The 24,832-nt window shown below is 66.7% G+C and overlaps 3 protein-coding genes across 10 annotated transcripts; 1 reads left to right on the top strand and 2 right to left on the bottom strand.

Annotated features, from left to right (window-relative positions):
- The first annotated feature begins 1,292 nt into the window (after positions 1-1,292).
- GCGR (glucagon receptor) lies at positions 1,293-10,154 on the top strand. 8 transcript variants are annotated; one of them, XM_037068699.1, is made up of 16 exons: positions 1,452-1,496; positions 6,199-6,204; positions 6,298-6,465; positions 6,558-6,660; positions 7,281-7,388; positions 7,462-7,583; positions 7,667-7,788; positions 7,874-8,030; positions 8,129-8,288; positions 8,357-8,417; positions 8,661-8,730; positions 8,984-9,072; positions 9,148-9,286; positions 9,350-9,391; positions 9,593-9,886; positions 10,126-10,154. In XM_037068699.1, exons 3-15 carry the CDS (start codon positions 6,406-6,408, stop codon positions 9,818-9,820), a joined length of 1,461 nt encoding a protein of 486 aa, XP_036924594.1. In that variant the 5' UTR covers positions 1,452-1,496; positions 6,199-6,204; positions 6,298-6,405; the 3' UTR covers positions 9,821-9,886; positions 10,126-10,154. The 8 variants fall into 8 exon arrangements, with proteins under 8 accessions (XP_036924600.1, XP_036924607.1, XP_036924594.1 ...); XM_037068705.1 differs by lacking the exons at positions 1,452-1,496; positions 6,199-6,204 and adding an exon at positions 1,293-1,384; XM_037068712.1 differs by lacking the exons at positions 1,452-1,496; positions 6,199-6,204 and adding an exon at positions 1,391-1,415.
- A 4,874-nt stretch (positions 10,155-15,028) lies between these two features.
- MCRIP1 (MAPK regulated corepressor interacting protein 1) lies at positions 15,029-21,748 on the bottom strand. The gene is made up of 5 exons (XM_037069191.1): positions 21,730-21,748; positions 16,833-16,887; positions 16,619-16,737; positions 16,018-16,119; positions 15,029-15,912 (listed from the first exon to the last, which is right to left on the bottom strand). Exons 2-5 carry the CDS (start codon positions 16,838-16,840, stop codon positions 15,848-15,850), a joined length of 294 nt encoding a protein of 97 aa, XP_036925086.1. The 5' UTR covers positions 16,841-16,887; positions 21,730-21,748; the 3' UTR covers positions 15,029-15,847.
- Positions 21,749-22,021: 273 nt separating this feature from the next.
- Positions 22,022-23,208, bottom strand: PPP1R27 (protein phosphatase 1 regulatory subunit 27). The gene is made up of 3 exons (XM_037069145.1): positions 22,862-23,208; positions 22,621-22,771; positions 22,022-22,315 (listed from the first exon to the last, which is right to left on the bottom strand). Exons 1-3 carry the CDS (start codon positions 23,049-23,051, stop codon positions 22,192-22,194), a joined length of 465 nt encoding a protein of 154 aa, XP_036925040.1. The 5' UTR covers positions 23,052-23,208; the 3' UTR covers positions 22,022-22,191.
- Positions 23,209-24,832: the final 1,624 nt, after the last annotated feature.

Here is a 24,832-nt window from a genome sequence, read left to right as displayed (position 1 = left end):
ACTGTCCTCTTCTCTGCTGCCTCTGTCTCTCAAATGTGTCTGGGGCCCTCAGTCTCGCTGGCCCGGCCCCAGAGCGGCACAGCTCGGTGCCCACGAGCAAAGGGGAGGGGCGGTGTTGGATTCCTGCTGCCTGTGCCCCGAGGCAGCCCAAGGGGCCCACACAGCAGCTCGAAGGGACTTCTTCAGAGAACGGAGTGCCTGCGTCGTAGCTCCTACAGAGGGGAGCCAGGGCACGGTCAGGCGACCAGGGCACGGTCAGGCGACCAGGGCACAGGGGCCTGAGTTGCCACCAGCAGCTGTCCCTGGGGCGCGGTCTCTTCCCTCCATCCCCACAGCCTCCCAACCCGACCCCTCTGCCCTGGTTTCTGCCGGCACCGCCTGTCTGGCCACCTCTTGCTTTGCTATTCTCCATCATCGTCTGCCTCCCAGAACAGGGGGTGGGGGGGTGTGGTCCCCCAGGCTGGCAGGCAGGCAGATGCCAGGCCTTGGGGGCAGTGCCAGCCCCAGAACGTGGTGGAACGCCCCAGCCCCCTGGGCAGGCAGTCGGAGCTAGCACTGGGGGTTCGGGGGGAAACAGGTTAGGGGAGGGGGGCCCCACACCCCAACCTTCCCTGGAACACAGGGGTCAGCACACCTCCAGGGCTACAGCCCCCAACAGGACCCTTGGGGGTCAGCAGAGAGCAGCGCCTCCCTGGTTCCTGGGTGCCCAGGCAGCTCTGTGGGAAGGCCCAGCCCTCTGCGTTCCCAGGCCGCTCTGTTTATGTGTTATGAATTCAGTTATGTAAATAGAGGCGGCCCTGCCTAGGGAAGGAGCCCCCACCCCGTAGGCCCCCTTCCCCTCTGCTCCCCACTGTGACCACACGTTTCAGGTGCTGCGCCCACCCCCCCACTTGGTACACCCACACTGGTTCTTCCACATCCCTTCCTGCTGGGTGGGCCCCGGCTCCACCATCCGCTGCTCCCCCAGACTGTTGGGCTCAGGCCCAGCCGGGGCTGTCCTGGGGTAGGTGTGCCGCAGAGGAGGAAGGGCCACCCAGTGGGGACCACCGGCTGCTCAGACCCTCATGGCCACCCCACTCACTGGTGGAACCACCAGCGCTGGAGGGAACTTCTGACTGGCCCGTCCCTGAGCTGGCCACGGGGTGCACCGTCCTCGGAAAGGCGGGGGCAGCCAGAGGAGGGGTGTGGGACAGGGGACAGGAGGGAAGAGCCTTTGCACACGCTGGGAAGGCCCCTCCTTCCACCCCAGCGCCCTGCCTTTGCGCTGGCAGCCTTTCTGCCGGCAGGACCCAGCTCCCTGACCTTTGCCTCTGACCTTTGCCTTCTGGCCATCCCCTGAACTGACACAGAAAGGTGGCTCTGGGGGCAGGGCTTCAGGTGCATGGTAAGGATGGGGGTCTGGAGCGCATCCCCAGGTGTGCCCCTCCTCCTGGGGCTTCAGAGGGCAGCAGGACCAGTGCTGGCTCAGCTCTGGGAGCTGGAGAGCTGGGCGCCACGTGGGGCAGGGGCTGCGGGTTCCAGTGCCTCGAAAACAGAAGGGAGGTAGGGAGAGGGGCCCTGGAGAAGAAGGGCAGAGAGCAGGGAGTCCCAGGCGGCAGTGGTCAGAAGGTGGCTAGCAGGGCGGAAGAGGCCCAGACCCCACCAGGGAGACGCAAGGGGGAATCAGGATGTGGTGGCTTCAGGGCTCCTGCCAGGCATCCCTAGGGTGTGGGGCGCACCCAGGAAATGGGAACAGCTGCCCTGTGGTCTTGGAGGCAGCTAGAGACCAGGGTGGGTGCTGTGTGAGGGGCAGTGGAGGGGAGGGCCGCCCGGGAAGCCATGGCCCCGGGGAACTTTCTAGAAGGAGGGCATCAGCGTCAGTGTCCTGGAAGCTGAAAGGCCAGAAAAAATGGGGCCCTAAAGTATCCGCGGGGCTGGTGGCCCTGAGGTCACTGGGCCCTGAGTGGAACGGGGTGGGGGGAGCGGTTGGAGGGTGAGGGGTGGAAAAGACCCCAAAGCAGGGCTGGGGCGCGGGCTCCAGACCGGGGGGAGGGGAGCGGCGAGGTGAGGACGCGCTCACGCGGGGTCTGGGGAGACAAGTCTGGGAGTCGGGGTCAGCGGAGCTGCTGAGAGAGCTGGGCTGGACGGGGCTGGACGGAGAGGACAGGGGCCCCTGAGACCCCGCTTAATGGGGCGCCCTTGGGGCAGCCCGTCCCTCCCGCCTGTGCTCAGCCCAGCCTGCTCCGCGGCGCGCTGGGTGGAGGCCTCACCAGGAGCCGCCATGGGGGTGTGTGGGGGTCAGTCCTTCCAGCAAATCGGCGCGACGCCTGGGGCAGCAGCGGTGAGGCCCGGGGACGAGAGGGAGCGAGAGGAGCGGGCGCCGCGCCCCCCACCTGTGCGTCCTCTGGCTCCTGGTTCGGTGTCTGGGCGCCACGTCCGCCGGGTCCGAGGGGGCGAGTCCGCGGGGCAGGAGCAGGGGCGCCGCCGGGAGGAGCGGGGCGCGAGCGCGGACCCTCGGCCGCAGCTCCGCCCCGCCCGCCCCCGCCCCCGCCGCCCAGCGGGCCCGAAAGTTTGCGCGCGGCTGGCGCGGGGCGCGGGGCGCGGGCGCGCAGCCGGCGAGGAGCGCGGAGCCCGACCGGAGCGGCGCGGTGAGCACTGGGCCGGGCCCGAGGGGGACACTCCGGGAGCCGGCCCGGCGCGGGACGCGCAGAGTGGGGGTGCGGGGCAGGCAGGGCCCCCTCGTCGGACACCTCCCTCCCCAGTCCCGGGGGCTGGCCCTTCCTGCGCCGACGCGGCGGGCGGTCTGGGGGTCTCTGCGCTCCGACCTGCTTTCTCCCCGGGGAGCGCGGCCCGGGCGGGGGAGTCCGTCTGCCCGACTAAGCTCCGACTCCCGCCTCGGGCAGCCCCGCGGAGACACCCCCGGGAGCGGGTCCTCCGCAGCCCGGTCGCCCCGAGCAGTGCCCCAGTCCCGGGGGTGGGGGGCTCGGGGCTCGGCACCCCGCGGGTCCGCTCTGCCGGGAAGCCCACGGTTGTCGCTTGGACCCGCTGCGAGGGCGAGTGACCCTTGCCCCGCCGCCCCAATGGCCCCCACGCCCGCCTCTCAGCCGAGGGGTTTCTCCTTCCCCCCGACCCGACCCTGCGGACCCCTGGAGTCTGGGCGCTCACACCCACCGAGGACCGGCACCGGCCAGGGCTGCTTTCCAGTCTCCGGTGCTGGGGGACCGTGCCCTGGCCCGCGCCCAGGCCGCCTGCCCCGCCCCCACGGGCCGGGGGTGAAGGACGCAGGCAGGACGCAGGCGTTGTCAACAGCCCTGTGCCCTGACCCACCCCCAGCCGCCGTGTCCCAGCCCTGGTTTCACAAATCGCCCCCACGTCATACACCTCGGAGGCCTCAGCCCCACTCGGACTCTGGGGTCACCTGGGACCACCTGCCCGCCCCCGGCCTAGGAGTCCCTTCCCCAGGCCTGCCCCGGAGTCCCTCCGCCATCCCCCCGTGGAAGCTGGTGGACACTGGCCAAGGCGTGAACCCTCAGGAGGGTGCGTTCTGCCGGGCATGGGCCAGCCCAGCAGGTGGGGGGCAGGTGGGGTGAATCCAGGGGCAAGGGGCGGTGGCTGGGGGCCCTCCAAGAGCCCCCTGCCTGTGTCCACCTGAGCCCCCAACTGCACCCCCCGCCCTGCATCTCCAGTCCTGGGCTGACATTCCTGTGGGTTCAGTCCTGGTCCCTGAAGGGAGAAGGGTGGTCCCTGGCCAGCCACCCCCCACCCTGCCGGGGGATAGCAAGGCGACAAACAGGGAGCCCCAGGGCCCACCTCTGTGGTGGCTCCTCACTGTCCGGGGCTTCAGTCCTCTGGTTCCGCCAACAGATCAAGTCCTTCGGGCTGTGGACAGGCGGCCCCGGGGGGCTGTCCGTGGCCCCGGGCCCCTGAGGCAGGGAGGGGCCTGCCCTTCGGGTGGCAGAGCTCGCCACTGCCCAGGAAGCAGCCCTCCCCACCCCTGTCACACGTGGGCGAACCGAGGCTCCGGAAGTTAGGCGGTTTGCCCTGGTCCCAGGACTGGGCGCTGTGATGGTGTCATCCTTTGGAGCCAGCCTCACCCCTGGGTGCTCAGGGCAGGGACCCCCCGAACCTCAGCTTTGCACCCCTGTTCAGGCAGTGTCTGCAGTCTCCTCGCCTGCACTTCCACCAAAGGGATGGAGGGCCCGCTCCTTCTGCCCCTTGTCCTGCTCTGACAGGACCCTGGTGGGGTCGCCTTCCGGACCCCACCACCTGCCTGACCGGACAGGGCTGGGCATGGGGGACACAGATAGCCCCCCCTTTTTGGCCATGGCTGCTGAGGAGAATAGTCTGGGAGGGGCAGAAGGAGGAGCCCCAGGGCAGCCCACCCGGCTCTCCCCCTCTGCCCTGGGTCCTGCTCCTCCCTGGGGTCCCCAGAATAACTGGCCACCAGGGGACCTGGCTGCCAGCCCTCAGGCCAGGCGCAGGTGTTCAGTGCTTGGAGGACCGCCCCCAGCAGCTTCACCCCCCGCTCCCCGCCCGCTTGCCGTGGGGCCTCTGCACAGGGAACAGCTTATCGGGCAGCGTCCTTCCTCCCGCGTCCCCTGCCTGCATCTCCTCTGTCCATTTGGCCCCAGCCAGCCCCTCCCTTGATCCCAGCGCCTCTAGCTGCCCAGGCCACCCCTGAATCCTGAGCCTGCGCACCCACCACCCCTCCCACACCAGCAGCGGGGCGGCAGGTGAGAGGCTGGCTGCTGCTTACGGTCAGAGTTCAGTGGGGCAGAGCCACAGACAGTCGTCTGGGCAGAGTTGGAGGTGGGGGCCCTTTCCCACTGAACCTGCCCCTCACCCTTCCGGCTACCACCTTCTCTGCCAAGAGCACCCACCACCCTCTGGCTCCCCTCGCCTTGCGTGGCCTGGCCGCTGTCTGTGGCCTGGGGCTGGGGTCAGGTGCCCCAGGCAGTGTCTGCAGTCTCCTCGCCTGCACTTCCACCAAAGGGATGGAGGGCCCGCTCCTTCTGCCCCTTGTCCTGCTCTGACAGGACCCTGGTGGGGTCGCCTTCCGGACCCCACCACCTGCCTGACCGGACAGGGCTGGGCATGGGGGACACAGATAGCCCCCCCTTTTTGGCCATGGCTGCTGAGGAGAATAGTCTGGGAGGGGCAGAAGGAGGAGCCCCAGGGCAGCCCACCCGGCTCCGGAGCACGCTGTGGTCCCAGAGCACGCTGTGGTCCCCGTGCCTGCCAGGCCACTCAGCTCTCCCCCTGCACGGTGGCATCTCAGGGTCCCACTGGGGTGAGGGGTGAGTCTCGGGGAGGCCCCTGGTTGAAATGGACTCACAGGCACCTAGTGGGACTGACGGAAGGAGGCTGAACTCTGGGGTATCCCGAGACACACAACCTTCGGCCACAGCCTGCACCCCCTGCCCCCGACTCCTGGCTTCTCCCCAGCAGAGCCCTGCCAGGCAGCTGTCCCATCTGTCCCATCTGTCCTTCTGTCCCTCCGTCACTTGCTCCCTCCACGCCCGTGGGCCCTTCTCTGGGGCCTGCACCCAGGCCCTGAGGGAGGCCCCTCCCTCTGCCCCCAGGGGACTCAGTCTGAGCAGGAGAGGCCTGGAGGGAGGGGTTCTGGGGCTGCTGCTGCCCCAGAACCCCGGCTCAGATGGGCTCCGCCCAAGACTGGGCAGGCCCCACAAGGGCAGGGCTCGTTTCTAGACCCAGCAGCCTCCGTGGAAGAATTTGCTGCCAGCTGCCTGTAAACTGGGACCCCGGGACCCAGTACCCGGCCTGGCCTGAACTGGGGGTGGGGCCCAGGGGTCCACCTAGACACTCCAGCCCTAGGGAAGGGGGTATGCACAGGACAGGGGCCGCCCTGAAAGGGGGCCTGGTGCTCCTGGCCTCTGGCGAGGCTGGGAGCTGGCTCGGGGCCACCCCCGTGATGCTGGCCCTGGGGCCTCAGTGATGGATGGCCCCGGCACCCTGCCCTGGCCCAGCAAGATGACTTTCCCAGGGACTAAGAATAGGTGGGGAGGCTGGTGAGGGCTCCGAGGGACACTGCCCGACCCCCCGCCACAGCTTTGGGACCAGCCACAGGCGCAAAGGGGCCGGCCCCCCTGTGCGCAGAGCCTTGGGCAGCAGGCCGTGGGGGGTGGCACAGCCGCCAGGACACTGGGCAGGGTCTACTGAGAAAGAGCAGCTGCTCTCCCCACCCTACCTCGTCGCTAGGACCCGGTGGCTCAGATGGGCGGCTTTAGGGGGGCAGGACACTTGGGTGGCCACAGCAGAGCCCAGCTAAGTCTCCTAACTCTGGGGGCCTCTCCCCAGCCCCTGCTGCCCTGACCCCCAGCAGCCCCAGGAGCCTGTGAGCCCACGAGGACCCTCTGCCTCAGCTGTGTAGCCCCAGCCAGATGTGGGGGGTGGCAGCCCAGAGGCATGCCCCCCACCCGGCCTTGCCGCAGCCTCCTCCTCCTGCTCCTGTTGCTGGCCTGCCAGGTGAGCCTGCGCCAGCCTGCCCCCGCCCCTTGGCACCCAGGGGCCTGCCCATGCTGACCCTGGACGCTCTGCCCACCCTTCCCTGTGCCCAGACACAGGCCCCGTCTGCCCAGGTGATGGACTTCCTGCTGGAGAAGTGGAAGCTCTATGGGGACCAGTGTCTCCACAACCTGAGCCTGCTGCCGCCCCCCACAGGTGAGCCCCCCAGCGCCACCTGGCCTGTGCCAGGCCCAGGAGCTCTGGCTGTGGGGAAGGCCCTGGTCCGGGGACTTGCCCACGGCCACACAACAGGGGGATAGAAGCAAGACTGGCCCCAGGGCTGGGGTGCCTCATGCCCTCCCCTGCCTGCTGGGCAGGCTGAGCGTGGCTAGGAGGGGTCAGGGGAGGGCAGGGATGCAGTAGACCACAGGGACCAGTTCTGAAGGTCCCTGTGGGGGCAGAGGGCTGAAGCAAGAGGCGCTGCCTGGGAGGCCTGGCAGCTGCCTAGACAGCAGGGCCCTGCACAGGGCAGAGGGGCAGGGGGTGACCACAGAGTTGGTGCCGGGCTCTGGAAGGGCATCAGCAGAATTGGGGATCAGCCCTCAGAGAGGGAGGCACTTCAAGAAGGGAACTGGGAAGGGGGCACCCCAGGTGGGTTGGGGGCAGGTTGGATTCGAAGTTCGGCAGGAGGGGCTGGGGATCTGGGGAGGTGAGCAGGTGAAGAGGCCTGGGGACAGCTGGTGCTGGGGAGCAGAGGACAGTGCTCAGGGGTCCCCAGAGGGGACCAGAGAGGGCCACTGGGCCTGGCTGAGGGCTCCTCTGCCCGGCCTCTGCAGAGCTGGTCTGTAACAGGACCTTTGACAAGTACTCCTGCTGGCCCGACACGCCTCCCAACACCACCGCCAGCATCTCCTGCCCCTGGTACCTGCCCTGGTACCACAAAGGTAACTGCAGGGGGTCTGTGGGGGTGGCCTGGGGCCGGCCTGTGGGCGGGACGCTCACCAGAGCCTCCCCCAGTTCAGCACGGCTTTGTCTACAAGAGATGTGGGCCCGACGGGCAGTGGGTGCGTGGGCCTCAGGGGCAGCCGTGGAGAAACGCCTCCCAGTGCCAGATGGACGAGGAAGAGGTTAAGGTCCAGGTCAGCCTGCGGCCGGCAGAGCAAAGGCCGGTGGGGGCCGGTGGGGCCGGGTGGGGGGCCTCCACGCAGCCCGGCCTGACCAGCCCTGGGATTTGCAGAAGGAGGTGGCCAAGCTGTACGGAGCCTTCCAGGGGATGTACACTGTGGGGTACTGCCTCTCGTTGGGGGCGCTGCTGCTGGCCCTGGCCATCCTGCTGGGCCTCAGGTACGCCCACCAGCCCTGCACCAGAAGGGCCACAGAGGGGGGGGGGCACGGGTGGGCAGGTGGGCGCTGACCCCCTGTCCTGCAGGAGGCTGCACTGCACTCGCAACTACATCCACGCGAACCTGTTCGTGTCCTTCGTGCTCAGGGCCAGCTCCGTGCTGGCCATGGACGCACTGCTCAGGACCCGCTACAGCCAGAAGATCGGTGACGACCTCAGTGTGAGCAGCTGGCTGAGCGGCGGGGTGAGCATCCGGACCCGCCCCGCCCGGGGCCCGGAGGCGGGGGCGAGGCGGCTGTGAGACCCGGACTCACGCGGGCCCGCTGCTGCCCCCACGGCCAGGCGCTGGCCGGCTGCCGGGTGGCGGCGGTGTTCATGCAGTACGGAGTGGTCGCCAACTACTGCTGGCTGCTGGTGGAGGGCGTGTACCTGCACAGCCTGCTGGGCCTTGCCGCTGGCCCCGAGAGGAGCTTCTTCACCCTCTACCTGGGCGTCGGCTGGGGTGAGTGGGCTGCTGCAGTGGGGGGCAGGCCAGTCGCAGCCTCAGAGCCACAGCTGCTGCCCCCGCAGGCGCCCCCATGCTGTTCGTGGTGCCCTGGGCCGTGGTCAAGTGTCTGTTCGAGAATGTCCAGTGAGTATGAGCTGGGCCGGGGGCCCCGGCCGCCCCCTCCAGGCACTGGGCAGGGCCTGTGGGCGGAGGCTGTGCAGTCCGGCCTCCGGGCAGTGGGGGGCAAGTAAACCTGCTGCCCAGGGTGCGGGTCCTTGGTGACGGTCTCCCTTCCTCTGCCCGGCCCCCGTGAGTCCCCTGGGGCTCAGGGGCGGGCGGTGGGGGCCGGGGAGGATGGTGACTCGAGGTGAGGAGCCCCACCCCCAGGTGCTGGACCCGCAACGACAACATGGCCTTCTGGTGGATCCCACGCCTCCCCGTCTTCCTGGCCATTGTGGTGAGGACGGGCACCCCACAGGGAGGAGTGTGGGGGCCATGGGGCCGGCCTCCAGCCCCCCCTTTTCTTTTTCGTGGCCTGCGGTGGCCAAGGAGACAGACAGCATCCTGCCTGGGTGGGCAGGGAGGGAGGCCCGGCACTCAGCCAGGATACTGGCCCGGCCCACTGCCTGTCCTTGGCTCGGCGCCCTACGCCCAGGGTCTGCGGAGCCAGGAGGTGCAGGCTGGGCCTGAGCTGTGCCCCCCACGTGCAGATCAATTTCTTCATTTTCATCCGCATCCTTCACATCCTCCTGGCCAAGCTGCGCGCCCACCAGATGCGCCACACCGACTACAAATTCCGGTGGGTGTGCGCGGTGGGGGGGAGGGGGGCGGGCAGGGGACACCCTGTGCGGGCGCTCAGGCTCGGACCCCACAGGCTGGCCAAGTCCACACTGACCCTCATCCCCCTGCTGGGGGTCCACGAGGTGGTGTTCGCCTTCGTGACGGACGAGCAGGCCCAGGGCGCCCTGCGCTTTGTCAAGCTCTTCTTCGACCTCTTTCTCAGCTCCTTCCAGGTACCGCCTGCCCCGGGGGCCGCCCCCCTCCCCCAGGGCTGCTCTGACCACCCCTCTCTGCAGGGCCTGCTGGTGGCTGTCCTCTACTGCTTCCTCAATAAGGAGGTAGGTGGGGGTCTGGGGCTGGCCCGGGGTCAGGTGCGGGGCCAGACAGGTCTCCCTCTGCCTGGTCTCTGGGGACTGTGCAGGGGGTGCCAGGCATCCACGCCCACAGACCCTGGCACCCATGTCCTTCAAAGCCAGAGGTTGGGGTTCCGGGGGCAGGGGTGGGTCCTGGGCCTGGTCCCACCTGCTGGCTGCCCCCAGGTGCAGGCAGAGCTGCTGCGGAGCTGGCGCCGTTGGCACGTGGGCACGGCTCTCCGGGAGGAGCACCAAGGCGGCCGCCACCCGGCCTCAGCCCGGGCCACCAGCGGAGCTGCCACCGAGAGGCCGCTGCTCTCCAGGGGCCGGGCCGGCAGCGGGGCCAGCCAGGACCCCTCCGCGGGGAACAGCGCAACCAGCAGCCTCCCCGGGTTGGCGGACAGCCCCTTCTGAAGCCCTCAGAGCTCCACCTGGGGCTGGACTCAGGAGCGAAAGGGCGGCAGCAAGAAACAATTCAGGGCCCTGGCTGGTGTAGCTCAGTGGATTGAGCGCGGGCCTGTGAACCACATGATCGCGGTTCGATTTCCAGTCAGGGCACATGCCTGGGTTGCAGGCCAGTTCCCAGTTCCCGGTCCCCTGCAGGGAACGCATGAGAGGCAACCATACACTGATATTTCTCTCTCTCTCTCTCCCCTTCCCTTCCCCTCTAAGATAAATAAATAAAATCTTTAAAAAAAAAAGAAAAGAAACAATTCAAGCCTCAGCCCTCTCTCCCAAGAGGCTGGGGACGCTGCTAGGGGCGCTGTGGGGGCCCCAGGGCAGCGGTCTGAGGGGGTGCCTCCCCAAACCTGGCGGCAGCAGGCCGGGGCGGGGTGCATACGGTGTGCCTGCGGTGGAGGGAGGTGCCCTTCCAACAAGAAAGCCGTGCTGTGCTCGTAGGGCCGCTGGGCTCGCCCTGGGCCGCGGGGCAGAACAAAGCAGCCGCAGGGGGGGTCTCCCTGCCCCTTGAGCTGGTACCCCCATTTTCACAGAACACCTGAGGAGTCCCTAAGTGTGAGTGGTGGCTGGCAGTGCCCCTCCCCTCCAGTTCAGGTGGCCTGACCCCCACCCACCCCAGGCCAGAGTGGAAGTCCCCCACTAGCTTTGGCCCCCAACCCCCAGAGGGTCCACATTTGCCATCAAGAGGACTTGACAGGGGTGATGGCCGAGGGAGGAACTGACATCACACTTTTTTTTTTTTAAGATTTTTATTTATTTATTTATCTTCAGAGGGGAAGGAGAGAGGGAGAGAAACATCAATGTATGGTTGCCTTTTGTGCGTCCCCTGCTGGTAGTTGGCCTGCAAAGAACCGGCCTGCAACCCAGGCATGTGCCCTGACTGGGAATCGAACCGCGATCGTCTGGTTCGCAGGCCCGTGCTCAATCCACTGAGCTATGCCAGCCAGGGCTGACATCACACTTTTCCTTGTGGCTGTGAACACCCACCAGGGCTGGGCTCAGGCTTGGTGGGGGCACTGCCAGGCAGTTCCTGTCCTGGACTGGTGTCCTCTCAGCTCTGTCCTGGCTGTAGTGACCTGCACGGGTCTCAGGTGGCACGGCTGGTGAAGTAGAGAGAAATGGGCCCCCTGCTGAAAGTGCCCCTCGAGGATGACAGCAACGCCGCCCAGGCCCCTGCACAGCCAGGCGCTCTCACTGGCGGGGGTGTGGCCACGAGGTCCTCACCCACGAGGGCAGCTGTGTGCAGCGCAGACACCGCCTTTGCAGGGTGCTGGGCACCCTGCCTGGCAGGTGGGGGGTGGCTGACACTGCCGGGAGGGAGCTGAGTGCGGGTGGTGGGGGGGAGAGAGCCAGGCACGCACTGGGGGGGGTGGGCATTAGCCCAGGATGCATCTCAAGGCCCAGCTACTGGGCGCAGTGGGCCTGACAAAGGGGCTAGAGGCCAGGCCAGGGCAGGGAGCTGCTCGGGGCTGCAGTCAGTTGCCCCTCCAGAGTGCACCCTGCAGTGGCGCCAGGTGCCTGCTGGGGTGTGTGCGTGGTGTGGAGTGAGGCACAGGAGCAAAAAGCAGAAGCCACACAGGCCAGCCAGATGCCCCTGCCCTTGGAGCTGCCAGGAGACCTGGGGGAGGGGTGCCCACGGCCCCTGCCACGCGGGCTGGGACTGCTCCCGCTAATTGGAGCAGATGAGAGGACAGGAGGCCTCTCAGGAAAGGTAAATAGAATTACTAACTGACAGGCACTGGGGCCCTCCTGGGGGGGCCTGCACCCCCAGCAGCCCAGGCCCCCCATCCACACCCCTTCAGGCCGAGACGCGGCAGGGGGGAGCGATGAGAGGAGGGAGGCTACTTAGGGGTGACTAGGCTCTCCCGAAGTCCTGGGGCACGGCCAAAGCCCCTGTGATTCGTGGGGGGTGCAGCCCGGGGAGGGGGGCAATGCAAGCTGAGCGGCAGGAGGACCGAAGCTCCTGACCTTCCACTCAGGCCCCCCACGCCGCCCTGCTCTCCTCCACGCCCCGCCCACACCCCCGCCCTGCGTGCCGGGAAGCCGGCGCCAGCCACTGGTGCTGGGACGGCTCTGGCTCTCCTTCACGCCAGCTGAACTCGGGGTTGGCGCCCGCCTGGGGCTGTGTCCTCACCTAGGGGCCTTCCGACGGCCTCCCCACCCTGGCTCCCTCTGCCCTTGCCCTCCTTTGCCCCATCTCTGTCCCCAGGGAACTAGAGCAGGTCAGCGGCTTCAGGCTCAGAGGTGCAGGCCTGGTGGGGGTGGACCTGTGCAGCCAGCGCACCCCGGTTCTGACCAGGCGGCCCTGCACGGGGATGGGGGGCGTGGGGGGACCCCCTTTCATCACTCCATCCGGGGAGACAGGCACGCCAGGTCCTCGCCCTGTCCCTAGCTCTATGCCTCCCCCACCTCCACCCCAGTCCTTCCCCTCAGGCCCTTCCCCCAGAAGAGCGACGGAGTTGCCCACCAGTGCTGCAGGGCCAACAGTGGACACCGAGGGGGGAGGACATGGGGCCGGGGGCACACAGGTCAGACCTAGAGGCTGCAGGGACATGCCCCCCAGTGGGCCAAAGTGACAGAACACACGGAGAGGGGACTGGGCAGGCCTAGTGGGAGTCAGGACCTCACTGGTGTCAGTGCACAGAAAACTGAGCACGGGGAGAAAGCGGCAATTAGTGACTGTAAGGAAAACAAAAAGTTGGGAGGGAAAGAGAATTCAGTTCACCACATGGCTGAGCTCTGAACGCAAACACGGGTGTCATGGTGTAAACTCCGTGGTGATGAGGTTGTGGAGGAAAGAAGAGCGTTGTGTGGGGGGGTGGGGGTGGCGGGAAGGTGCTCGGCTGGGTGGGCAGGCATGCGAAATGGGAAAACCTGCTCTTTGGAGATGTAAACCCAGAGCAAAGACCCGTTGCAGGTTGGAGGTAGATGCCTCTCGTTGGGGGCAGGGCGGGGGGCTCAGCCCTCCTCCCTCCTTCATCAAGCCCAGAACTCAACATTCCCACAACTCCCAATCTGTGCCTGCAGTGCCCCGGGCCCCCCTACCCTGAACCGCACACCCCGCTCCCACTGGGTACCTCCAGTCCCCACACCTTGTCCACACTGAGCCTCCAGGGCCACCTAGCTCACAAGGCTCAGGGACAGAAGGGCCTGTCACCGCCACAGGGCACAGCCCACCCAACCCACAACAGGGGAAACCTGCTGCCTAGTGCGGAGGTGGGGGTGGGGCCCCAACCCAAACCCAGAGGAAAGGACCCGAGGGAAGACGCAGCCTGGGCGCCACCTGACTGCTCACCCTCAGTGCACACAGCGGGGGGGCTCGGTACCCACCACGAGGGAACGGGAGGGACACGACAGCGAGTGGACCAGAGCCAGGCCGTGCACGCCGACTGGAGGACCAGGTAAACCTGCCCCTGGAGCTGCCCAGCCTGACACCACACCATTGAGTGGGGTGCGGCAGAGGCAGGGACATGCCCCAAGGCCACCAGGACACAGGCTGCACCTCAGCTGCCCTCTCTGCCCCGGGGCAGTGTGGGGGCGAGTGGAGGAGCGGCAACAGCCCGTCCAGTCCTCCCAGCAGGGGCACACTCCCACTGCCACTTGTGACGGCACCAGCTGCCCACCCACAGGGGCACCTGGACAGCCAGGAACCGTGTGAGGAAGGGGCCTGGCATGGCAGGTCTGAGTTGGGGCTCCACGGGTTAGGTCCTGTCTCCCCCGCCCCACAGAAAAGCTGAACTGGCAGGTGTGCGTGTGTGTGTGTGTGTGAAAGAAAAGGCCCGAGGGTGTCCCAGGGGCCTACCCTGGTGGGTAGCGGGTGCGGGCCCAGCAGGACTACCACTAGTGAGCCGGTGGGGCGGGAAGGTGCTCAGGCCGGGGTTCGACCCCAGCCCCAGTGGAGGGATGAAAGACCCGCAGGGAGCTGGGTGTTGAGAACAGTCCACTTTTAACTGACACCCCCACTGCACTGCACAGAGGTGCCAGCACCCTTTGGACCTCCACAGCCCACACCTGCATTTTCCAGAAGAGACACTCCAGTTGCAGGGCAGTGTGACGGCCCCTGGCCACCAGCAGCAGTGGTCCAGGCCCCTTAAGTCCTGTGTGCTGTGCTCACGGTGCCAAGGCCGAGGGTGCGGTCCAGTGCACCCACAAGGTGACCCACAGTGGCAGCAGGCACTTGCCCTGGGCAGTGCCCTCAGAGGCAGGCACCCGTCTCCAGGAGAGGAAACTCAGGCCGAGATGTCACTCAGGCTGCACACACAGCAGAGGCCCGTGGGGGTCCAACCCACCACCTATCGCCCCAGCAGGACCCCTGCTGGCCACTGAGGGCAGCACAGGGGGCCACCCTTGGCCCTGCCTTGCACCACAACATCTTCGGTGGTGTAGGCGGGGTTGGGGTGGGGGGGTGCGATGTGTACCCTAGCTGGAGGGCACCCACACCCCTTCCTGGCCCAACAGTGGGGGGCAGCTCAGGCAACCCAGCCCAGCGGGCATTAAAACCCTCACAGATCTCAAGGGTGCAGAGGAGGCCCAGTGGTTGTGGGGACTCAGCTCAGGGTCTGGTGCTGGCCAGCACCCTCGGGCAATGGGCCTGGGTGGCCACTCATTGCGTGAGCCCACCGACCCTAGCTGGGTGGCTGTGTGGTTGGAGCACCATCCTGTCCCTCCAGGCTGTAGGTGTGACCCCCAGGCAGAGCACACTCAGCAATCAAGGACCACGTCAGCAGGTGGAAGAGATCAGTGATTCTCCCTTCCTCTCAGTAAAACCCACTACAACACACGCAATAACTGTCCTTCCTGCAGGACCACCCCAGGGGAGAGGCCTCCCAGAGCCACCTGGGGGGGCAATCGATACCCCTCCAGAAAATGATGCTCCCAAAGTGAACTCCGGTCTGGCATGGTGTGTCTGGCGGAGGCCACCTTGGCTGTCCGGGTGTGCAGGGCTGGCGTACGCAGGGTCTCTGGGGGGCCCATAGCCCCCAGGAGGACAGGCCCCTTGCAGCCTGCAGGAACCTCCGTCCCTGCCCTCCAGAAGGCCTCCACCCCCAAGGTCCAGCCCCCTGGGGAGCCCAGGGATTTAAGTTTCCAGGCTCAGGGGCCTTGACCATGAATCTGGGTCTCCGGCACTGCTGGGCTGCAAGGACAGAACGCCAGGAGGCCAACCACGGCTGTCCACCTTTATTCTCCGGTCCTAGGCTCCAGTCACAGGCTCCAGTCACAGGGAAAGAGCCCCAGTGACCCCTGCAGTGCACCACACAAAAGACCTGCCAGGCACCTGCACAGCCTTGCCTCAGGGGGCAGCAGACACCAGGGGCCCAGCCTGGGTGCCCAGGACCCCGTGAGGGTGCCTGCGGTGTCCCAGGCTGGTAGGCGGTGCCACCCAGAAGCTAATGCAGGAAGGAAGGGGCCAGGCTGGACAGTGGGGGCGGGGAGGGCCACACGCTTCCCCTGTGTCCATGTCAGAGGAGCAGCAAGGTGAGAGGCCCACGGCAGCGGTGGGAAGGGCTGCTCTCGTCCTGCCTTCCTGCCACCTCAGGAATAAACATGGCACTCAGGCCCACAGGCCCACAGGCCCACAGTCCCAGGAGACCACAGTGGCCCTCTCAACTCTGTCCTCATCCTGGAAGGGGCCAGGGGCTGGTGGGGCAGTGGGGAAGAGGACAGGAAGAGTCAGGGTCAAGTCCTTGGGGGCAGGCAGAGCCAGGGGGCTCCAGAGACACCCAGGCAGCTGGGCCCAGAAGGGTTCAGGGGCTGGCAGGGCCCAGACCCTCCCAGTGTCTAGCAGTGGAGCCCGCCAAGAGGAAAGGAGGGGGCTGGGGGAGGAGGGGCAGGCCAAGGCCATCAATCACAATCACGCTGTCCTGGTCCTGGGGCCCATGGCCCCTCCCCCCAGCCAGGAGCTGGGCCCACAGGAGGGCAGACCAGCATCAGGCCGCATCCGGATCTCCCAGAGGCCAGTGGGGGGGGGCACCCACGGAGGCTCTAGGACTTCTTGGCATCCTGCATGTTCCGGCGCTTCAGGTCGCTCAGGTCAATGGGCTTGAAGGCTGTGCGGACACAGGCTGGTCAGCAGTGCGCACGGGAGGCAGCTTTGCCCAGCCCTGCCACCTCAGGAAGCCCTCGGACCCAGCCGCACCCCCCAGCCCACTCACTCTTCAGGCTGGGGTTCGGGACCTTCTCCACATACTCCTCCACCAGGCCCCGCTCGCTGCCTGAAACCTGGCTCCGAAGGTCCCGCTCCACACCCTGCCAGGCTGTGGGAAGGAGGGGCCAGCTCAGATCCCTGGCCCAAGGCCAGAGTCCGCTGCCCGGAGTGCCCAGCCCCCTTCAGAGGGTCCTCGCAGGCCCTCCCCCAGCCTCCCCACTCCCCCTCTTCACAGCATCTGCCCCCCAGACTGGACAGCTCTAGACCTGAAGTTGTCCCCAGCGCACCCCCACTCACTCGGGAAACCCTGCCTGGACCACCTGCTGTCCACACCTGACCAGGGCTCAGTCAGAGGCACAGGTGACCCACCGGGGTGCAGCACTCACCACTCCCAGCAGCCCTCCAGCACACGTCCCACCTCTGGAACACCCCTGGGCGCCCCCAGAGTGCACACCTGTCTTCTACGATGTCCCCTCCCCAGGAGAACCTGACCAGCTCCAAACACTGCCCCTTCTGGTGACGCTGCCGCCCCCCCCCCCCCGGAACTGCACCGTGTGGACTGGCCCCAGGCTGGGGGAGGCACGTGGCAGCAGGAGGGGCGCCGGTACCTTCGTAAATGAAGCGCACGTTCTCCTCGTGGGCCGGGGTGAAGATCTCCCCGCTGCTGGGGGGGGAGCGGGGGCTGCTGTTCCTCTTGCCGTTGTAGACGACCCTGGAGACGGGGGAGCTGGGGAGCCGGGCTGGTGAGGAGCGCTGGGGGCAGGGTGGGGGTCCCACTCCCCTCACCCCCGGGCAGAGGCCGCTCCTCGGCCCAAGACCCACCTGGTCATTGCTGGGTGTCTGGCTCACACGCACTGCTGCCGGATCCCCTCAGCCTCTGAAAGGGAGGCCCAGGCCACGAGGCAGTGTCACCCTCTGCAGGGGGGAGGGACACGGGGCCTGCCAGCCTCCTCCCTTTAAGCTGCTGACACACTGCTGTGACCTCACTGTCACCAGGGGGCCCGAGGGTGGGGCCCACGACTGACTAGGGAGGCAGAAGGCTCAACTGGGGGGAGCTAGGAGCGGGGGGAGGGGCAGGGACATGCGTGAACTGGGCCACCACTGCCTGGGGAGCCCCTTCCCCAGAGTCAGGGTCCCCCGTCCCCGTCAGCCTGCGCCCCTCTGTAAGACGGGGACACCAAGCCCCCATTGCTGAGGATGCAGGAGCAGGCACAGCCGCGTGGTCCCGGAGGCCAGCTGGGCAGGGGGGCAGGGAGGGCTGTGGGCAGGGAGGAAGCTGCCGGGCCTGGGGCTTGACCCAGTGACCGAGGCCCGGGGCCGGAGCCGGTTCACACCCCCTCTGCCCAGGGGGTTTGCAGACCTGAGTGGGAGTCTATTTTTAGGTCCACCCTCAGACTCGCCAGCTGGACAGTGTCCCCTCTCTGGCTGTACAGGACTGGCCCCAGCCCTGCCCTTGCCTCACTGCCGGGCACCCCCCACTGCTGGGGGTGGGGGAGCCCTGTGAGGGGGCTTTGAGCACAAGGGCTTCCCCCACCTACCCTGAGCCACAACCCTCCCAGCAGGCCAGGAGAGGACAGTGTGGGTGTCCTCCCTGGCAAACTGCGCCACGTTTAAACACCTGACCAGGGAAACAGAAGCCCACAGGCCAAGCCAAAAACAGCAAAAAGGCGTGAAACAGCCTCCTGGGAGCAGGCGGAGCCCTGCCCCCCCCACCCCAAGCTGCAGCCTCCAGCCCTGTGCTCGCACCCAGGGCCACCCCACAGGCGGGCGTCCTGGGACACTCCCCAAGGGGCTGTTGGCCATCACCAGAGGGCAGAAGCTCCAATGACACCCAGGATGGAGGTACCAGCAGCCCTCTCCCCCTGGCCAACCACCTCTTTGGTCTCCCACAGCCTTGCCCGCCCCTTTCTCCTCTGCGGTCCCCAGGCCTGGTCATGCTTGGCCCAGGGCAGCTGGCCTGCAAGGTGAGCCCCAGACCCCCAGAGCCCTTGGTCTCCGTGTTGGGGACCACCTCATACCACCCGCCACTGGCTGGGCCTCCTGGCCAGATCTGGAGCCTGTGGAGGTGGCTGGGTGCTATCACCGAGGCCCTGGGCAGATGTCCTGGGAGGCACCTCTCCCAGGGGCCAGACATGCAACAGGTCCTCACACCCTGAGACTGGAAGGCAAACAGCAGCGTTTTCAAAGGAGCCTCTGTCCGCCTCCTCTCAGGTGGGGGGGCCTGATTCCAACAGCCTGTGCCCTGCCCTGTCTTACCAACTGGCCTTCCCAGAGGAGAGCAACCTCCAAATCCCCCCCGTCCCCTCAGCTTAGCCTCATTCCCAGGGTCTTTCTCACCAGAGCCTTCTCCTGGGTGGACTCCGGGCACCAAGGTGTCTCATGGACCTGCGGGCAGGCTCCCCTAAGGCACCTGCTGCCCCCGGGGACACCCTCCTCACCTCCTGGGCTTCCTACAAGGGGCCGGGACTGATTCTGACCCCCAAAATTTCCATTAAAAGTCAAATGAACTCTGGTTGGTGTGGCTCAGTGGATTGAGCACCAACCTGTGAACCAAAGAGTCGCTGGTTTGATTCCTAGTCAGGGCACAGGCCTGGGTTGTGGACCAGGACCCGAGTATCGGGCACATGAGAAGCAACCACACATTGATGTTTCCCTCTCTGTCTCTCTCCCTTCCCCTCTGTCAAAGTTAATAAATAAAACCTTAAAAACCAACCACACACATGTGCTCTGTGACAGCCACTCCAGGGCAGGGGGTGACGAAGACCTGGACAAAGAGCTGACCTGTCTGGACCAGCATCACACCCCCCCCACCACCTCAGAGCACCGCCTCCGCAGGGTGAGGGAGGTGGGTGGGGCTTAGCCCCAAATGCCGGGCCTGGGGCCAGGTGAGGCCCATGGCGGTATGCGTCTGGCGGAGCGAGGGAAACCTGGATGTGTTTTACCCAGGGGAAAGTGCTGCGCAGGGCCATCAAAGAGGAGGGTGTGGAGGGGCCGGGTGACAAGGGGCTGGAGAGAACGACACAGGCCTAGAAAAGTGCGAGTGGCCCCAGGACGCCCCTAGAGTCCCCGAGGGCCCGCCAGGTGGGGGCTGCAGTCCCGCAGGGCAGAGATCAGCTGCCCCGGGCAGGCCACGGAGGCGGGGGAGCGGCGGGCCTGGGAGCGGCGGGCCTGGGAGCAGTGGGCCTCTGCCTCCCTGGTCCTCTTCCTCGCTCTCACTCACGAAGGTTATGGGACACAACTGCTTCCGCTCCTGAGCTGCACATGCTGTCCCACGCACCATCACGAACCCAGCGCCGTCACCCTGAGACAGTTTCTCGCTTCTCCTGGCCCCGGGGCTGGCTGCCGCCTGCAGTCCCTGGCCTGCCCTGCCGACAGCCCCTTCCCATCGCCGTACCACAGGAGCTGCAGCGCCCACTACCCGAGTCTCAGAGCTGAGGACAGTGTCCCATCTCCCTGAGGCCCAGAGCCACTGCCACACGCTATGATCACTCCCCCCTTCCCAGGGGCGTGCATCCTCCCTCACCCTTACACCTGTTGCTGGCATGATCTCACCGACACCCACTGCCCAAGACCCCCACTCCCCAGGTACGTGCCGCCCACACACCACCTGGGCCCTCTACTGCCGTCCAGCCCTCCGTGTGGCCCCAGTCTATGTCATCAGGTGCCACCTGCTGCTGGCCCCCCGCCCACCCCAAACACAGTCTCTGCCACAGAGCCACCTCTGCCTGCTGCAGTCAGGGCAGAGGACTGCCCCCCAACTGCGTTCTGTGGACTGCTGTGGCCGCTGCCCAGGCACCTGGTGGCCTTCTAGGCGCACTGCAGAGTCCTGAGCGGATCTGTGGCTGAAGGCTGTCCGTCCCTGCTGCCCTTGGGGAAGTCCCTTCCCTCTCTGGGCCACAGCGGCCCGCAAGGTGCCCCCAGGAGGGCACAGGCATGTGAAGCCACCACTCAGAAGGAGACCTCTGTGTCTCCTCACCCCACAATGGGGTGGTAACAAGGATGCCCTGTCTAAACAGGCACTTCCAAGAGCTGATGGACGCTGCTGATGGCTCTGTCCATTTTCCAGACCAGCTCTGGAAAATGGACAGAGCCAGCCCACTCGGAGGAGGGGGTGACCAGGAAAATGTGGGGCCCATGAAGCAGCAGCAGCCCCACGACCCACAGCAAATGCTGGCCAGGGGCTAACCACAGGGGCTGACGCGCTGGGTGCTTCACAGATTCAGCTCCAGCCCCACACCGGGCCAAGGAGGCGCCCTGACAGCCCCCACAGCGGAGGCTCAGTGGGTGAAGCAGCCTGCCACGCAGCAGAGTAGAGCCTGCACCCCAACCTCTGGGCCTCCAGGGCCAAGGCAGCCAGGACTCAGCCAGGAGAAGCACCCCGGAGCCCACCTCTTCCCCCGCCTGCCCCCAGCAGGCTCCTGGGCCCCTTGACTTCCATGTGGCCCTGCTTGGTCTTCGAGGCAGCCTTCCTGGTGGATGCATCCAGGACCTTGCTCTTCCAGGGGAACCAGGGCTCCCAGAAACCTCCTGGGGATGGGGGTGGGGCTGCCGAAGCCTGACACCCAGTCTCAAACTCCTGCCCCGCGCGCAACCATGTGCTGCAGGCAGGAGAGGAGGACACGGCTGTCCAGAGCAGTGACCGTGGGTACGGCACAGTGAGAACTAATGACTCGATAGCTGGGCGTTCCGTGTTTCTTCGGGATTTCTGAGACTTAGACATTCTTAGGTTCTGCTTTTCCTGTCATTGTGTGTGTGCAAGGCTCTTCCCAGCCCAGTTCCAGCCAATGAGACTTCTGGAAAACGACCCACTACCCAAGCAGTATCAGCAGAACACTGCTGAACCGGACTGCAAACAAAGCGGGGCAAGGCCTCCAAGCAGCTCGCCGGCCCTCACCCTGCTTCCTTGGGTGACAACGGCATCTCTGGTGCGAGCAACAGACCCCAGCGTGTGCATCCCTCGGTTCGGAAACCCCACGGCCCCAATTAAGACCAGGCGTTCAGAACTCAGGCCTTGCCCCCCTGGCCCACCAGAATCCTCCTCAAAGCTCTCCACACCTGCACCCCAAGGGTCGCTCTCTGCTGCCCACTGGCATCCGCGGAACTTTGCATAAACTGCCCCAAAGTTTGGTCCCCTCTGCCCCAACTGCTGTCCTCGTCCTTGGGGGTCCAGCTAAAAGACCACCTTCTCTTGGAAGTTCCCCGGGGCCGGACGGGGGATGCTATGTTTGCACCTGCGTTAGACCTGGAGTTTTTCACACGCCGGGTTGCTCCTGTAAGGAGAAGTGGGATGCCCACGGCTTCCACCCGGCAGCCCGGCCCCGCGAGGGCGTGGCAGGCCGCGCTGCCCCCTTTCGGTCCGCACGCCCCGGCCCCGGAAGGCAGGGGAGGGGCAGACAGGACGCCGAGGGGAGAAGGCTGCGGCGGGGCCAGCCCCAGGGGGCACGCGGCAGGGGGGCCCCTTAAAGCCGGAGACGGCGCCCCGGTCCCCCTCAGCCGCGCTGCCCCTCCCGGCCCTGCCCCGTGGCCCGGGCGCCACGTCCCGCACCACCCGCCTCCCGCGCCGCGCGGCCTCGGCGCCCCCAGCAGGCCCGAGCGCGGGGCGGGGTGGGTGGGGCGCGAGGGCCTCCGCGACCCGCCCCTGCCCTCCCCTCCCTTCGCGGCAGCCGCGCCGGGGCGGGTCCCGGCCGCGCCCGCTCCGCCCCTGCCGCCGCCGCCTCACCTCGCTGCTCAGCCGCCGCCGCCTCCGCCGCCGCCGCCGCCAGCTGGGGCCCGGCCGGAAGTGACGCGCGCCGCGCACGCGCAGAGCGCGGCGGGCCACGTGACGGCCGGCGCGCAGGGCTGCAGGGCGGTGGGGTCCCCGGTGGGGCGGTAGCGTCGCGACCTGCGGGGTTCAGGGGCTGCCCCAGGCTCCTGCGCGGCGCGGACGGCAGGGTCCGTTGACCCCCGAGAGCGGCTGGAGCCTGAGGCTGGCACGAGCCGGTGTCTCCAGCAGTCACGGCACCACCACGGGCTGAGGCATCATGTTTATTGAAAAAGTAAAAAGTGCAACAATAAAAAATTCACCTGGAGAAAAAGCCAGGCCAGAGGGGTGGGACGGGGGTTGTGCCCAGCTAACGGGATCCTGGCCAGCCCTGGCCCCGCGGCGGGGCGGGGTGCGGGTCGTGGGAGGGCAGGGCCGGGCTCAGTCCATCCTAGTCCCCTTGAAGAGCTCCACCAGGTCCTTGAAGTCCGGGTCAATGAGGTCCGAGGGCAGGTCGCCGTCGTCGTTGGCTGCCTCTCTGTCTGCCCCCAGGGAGATGAGGTACCTGGGGTGAAAGGCCCCCCCCCCGTTGCAGTGGGGACATGGCCTGGAGAAACCGTCCAAGCCCTGGGGAGCCGGATGGCTCCCTGGGAGCCACCTACTTTCTTTTTTTTCCAGGTGGGGTGAGGGGTAAGAAACCTGACCTTTCAGGAATTACAGCTGACTTTTCCCATGCGCTCTAGGGAGGACATCAGGGCAGAGGAGATTCCCCGAGCCTTGAGGATTCTCAGCTATGCCCCCAGTGCCAGCTTTCGGAGCCCACTTGAGGCAGGAGGGCCTGGGAGGGAGCCGAGAGCCTCACCCTCTCACCTGGCAATGTCGGGGTACCCATCGCTGCAGGCGATGTGCAGGGGCGTCCAGCCAGTCTCATCGCGCTGGTGAATATCGGCCCCATGTTTGACCAGCAGCTTCACACACTCCAGGTTTCCAGCCAGGACAGCTTCGTGCAGGGCCGCCAGGCCTGTGAAGGGCGGGGCAGGCGGCTGTCACAGCAGAGGCCTTCTCCTACCTCCCCACGCAGACCTCGGCTGGCCCTGCAGCAGGCACTCACCGGAGGGGTGGATGGTGTCCAGGGCCACCTTCCGAGCCCGGAGGAAGCGCCCAACCTGCTCCAGGTCACCCTGGCGGATGTGGTCCAGGAACAGGACGTCGTTGGGGAAGCGCACGTTTCGCTGGGCTAGCATCCGCCGCCGCCGCTGCCGTGGGCTGTAGCGAACATAGCGGACAGTTCTGCTGGGCATCCTGGGGGCTGTGGCGCGGGCTGCCCTGGGAGGGCCCTACTGCTCGGGAAGAATGGGCCCGGCCGGACCCAGACTGGTGGGCAGGGTCCTTGAGCCTAGGACAGTGGCTTCCAGCACGGCTCCTAAGCTGCTGCCTGTGCCCCTTCTGCAAGAGCAGCCCTATTTATATGGGCCCCCGAGGGCTATATAAAGCTGCATGGTCACCCTCACACCACGAGAGCTGAAACCAAGCCGCTCTCCACCTCACGCTCAGATCAAGTTTACCGGCTCATCTTTCAGCCCACCTGTCGCTGTGCCCGGCCAAAGGGGTCAGATCCTTCCTGGCTGGCTGTCTCACCCGGCCCCATGGCTGGACTTAGAAGGTGCCTTACTGAGAACACCTGAAGGACAGGGCCTATAAGGAAGGCAAGCCAGCACCAAGGACAGCAGAGGGCCCCCGGCCTCGGAACTCTGGGAGAAGGGCATGACATCGGTGGGGATGGCACCTCCACCTCCCAGAAAGCTAGGGTTGCCCCATCCCAGGACAGTCAGGGCAGTGCTGGGGAGAAGGCCCGGCCCAAGCCATCTTCCCTCCCTGGCATGGCACCTTCCATTACGGCCACACCAGTCTCGGCACTTCTACCAAAACCTGGGTCTTGGTGGTGCCGCCCTCCTGCTGGAGAGCCGCCCAGGCTGGAGTCCCAACACCTCAGCTCCTGCGCAGGCTGTCCGGCCCCGTCCATCAGACCCCCTCTGCAGGCCCTGCCCACAAGGCCCATTCCTCTCCATTCTGACCCCCGTCCCCGCCCCCATTTCCAGTTCCAGGTTCCTGCTACCATCGCTTCTCTCTCTGCCTTTTGGCTAAGATCAAGTGTAGGTTCCTGCTTCCAATGGGACACGTGTTCACGACGCAGGTGCCATCGAGGCTGCGTCCCAGGGATAGGACGTGATGTCCCAGGGGCGGGTGTACCCTTTGCGGCCAGCCCGGTGCCAACTCACCTGCAGGAGTGCAGCCCGTGGAACTTGCAGAAGACAGTTCAGCAGGCTGGGCCAGGGCCACCTGCCATCAGGGCAGCCTCGGAGGCCTGGGGCGGGGCTTAGGCCTGGGTGTGGAGGAAGAGCCAGCAGAAAAGATGGAAGCCCAGGACGCATGAGGGGCCTACCTGGACCAGGAGCGTGCCTGTGGGGTCAGGGAAGCCCCACACACCTGAGCTGGCCGTTTTGCCACCGTGACGAGGTGCTGGATGTGGGACCTTAAACCACAGGTCAGGTTCCTGCTACCAAGGGACACGTGTTCACGACGCAGGTGCCATCGGGGCTGCGCCCCAGGGATAGGACGTGATGTCCCAGGGCGGGTGTGCCCTCCGCAGCCTGGTTCTCTCCCGGTTCTGGAGTCCGGAACTTAGGGGGAAAGTGTCGGCACCTCCTGGCTCTGTAGGCGGTCCCTCTCGGGGCTCTCCACTGGCTGGTGCCGTGGTCTGTCCTCAGCTGCAGGTCCACAGGGGGTTCTCCCCGGCCGGGGTGCTGTCTGTGTGCAACATTCCCTCTTTGTAAGGACACCAGTGGATGGGGTAGGGCCCCCGCATTCCAGGGAGCTCTCTCTCCACTACATTCGCATAAGCTCCCACCCCGACGTCCTGGGGTTGGCGCCTCAACGTTCGGCTGTGGGGGGACACGGTACAGCCCCTGACCACGGCGAGATGCCCCTGCTGGCCAGCACTCTCCTCGGGGCAGGGGCAGGCAGCGGGGTCACCAGCTCCTGTGTCATCAGGCTGGTCTCAGCCAGAGAAAATCAAGTCACC

The sequence above is a fragment of the Sturnira hondurensis genome, unplaced genomic scaffold (assembly GCF_014824575.4).
Source record: "Sturnira hondurensis isolate 20B ecotype Veracruz unplaced genomic scaffold, ASM1482457v3 Scaffold0001221, whole genome shotgun sequence".
In the NCBI taxonomy this organism is placed as follows: domain Eukaryota; kingdom Metazoa; phylum Chordata; class Mammalia; order Chiroptera; family Phyllostomidae; genus Sturnira; species Sturnira hondurensis.
This window is presented reverse-complemented; position numbering and strand designations above follow the sequence as displayed.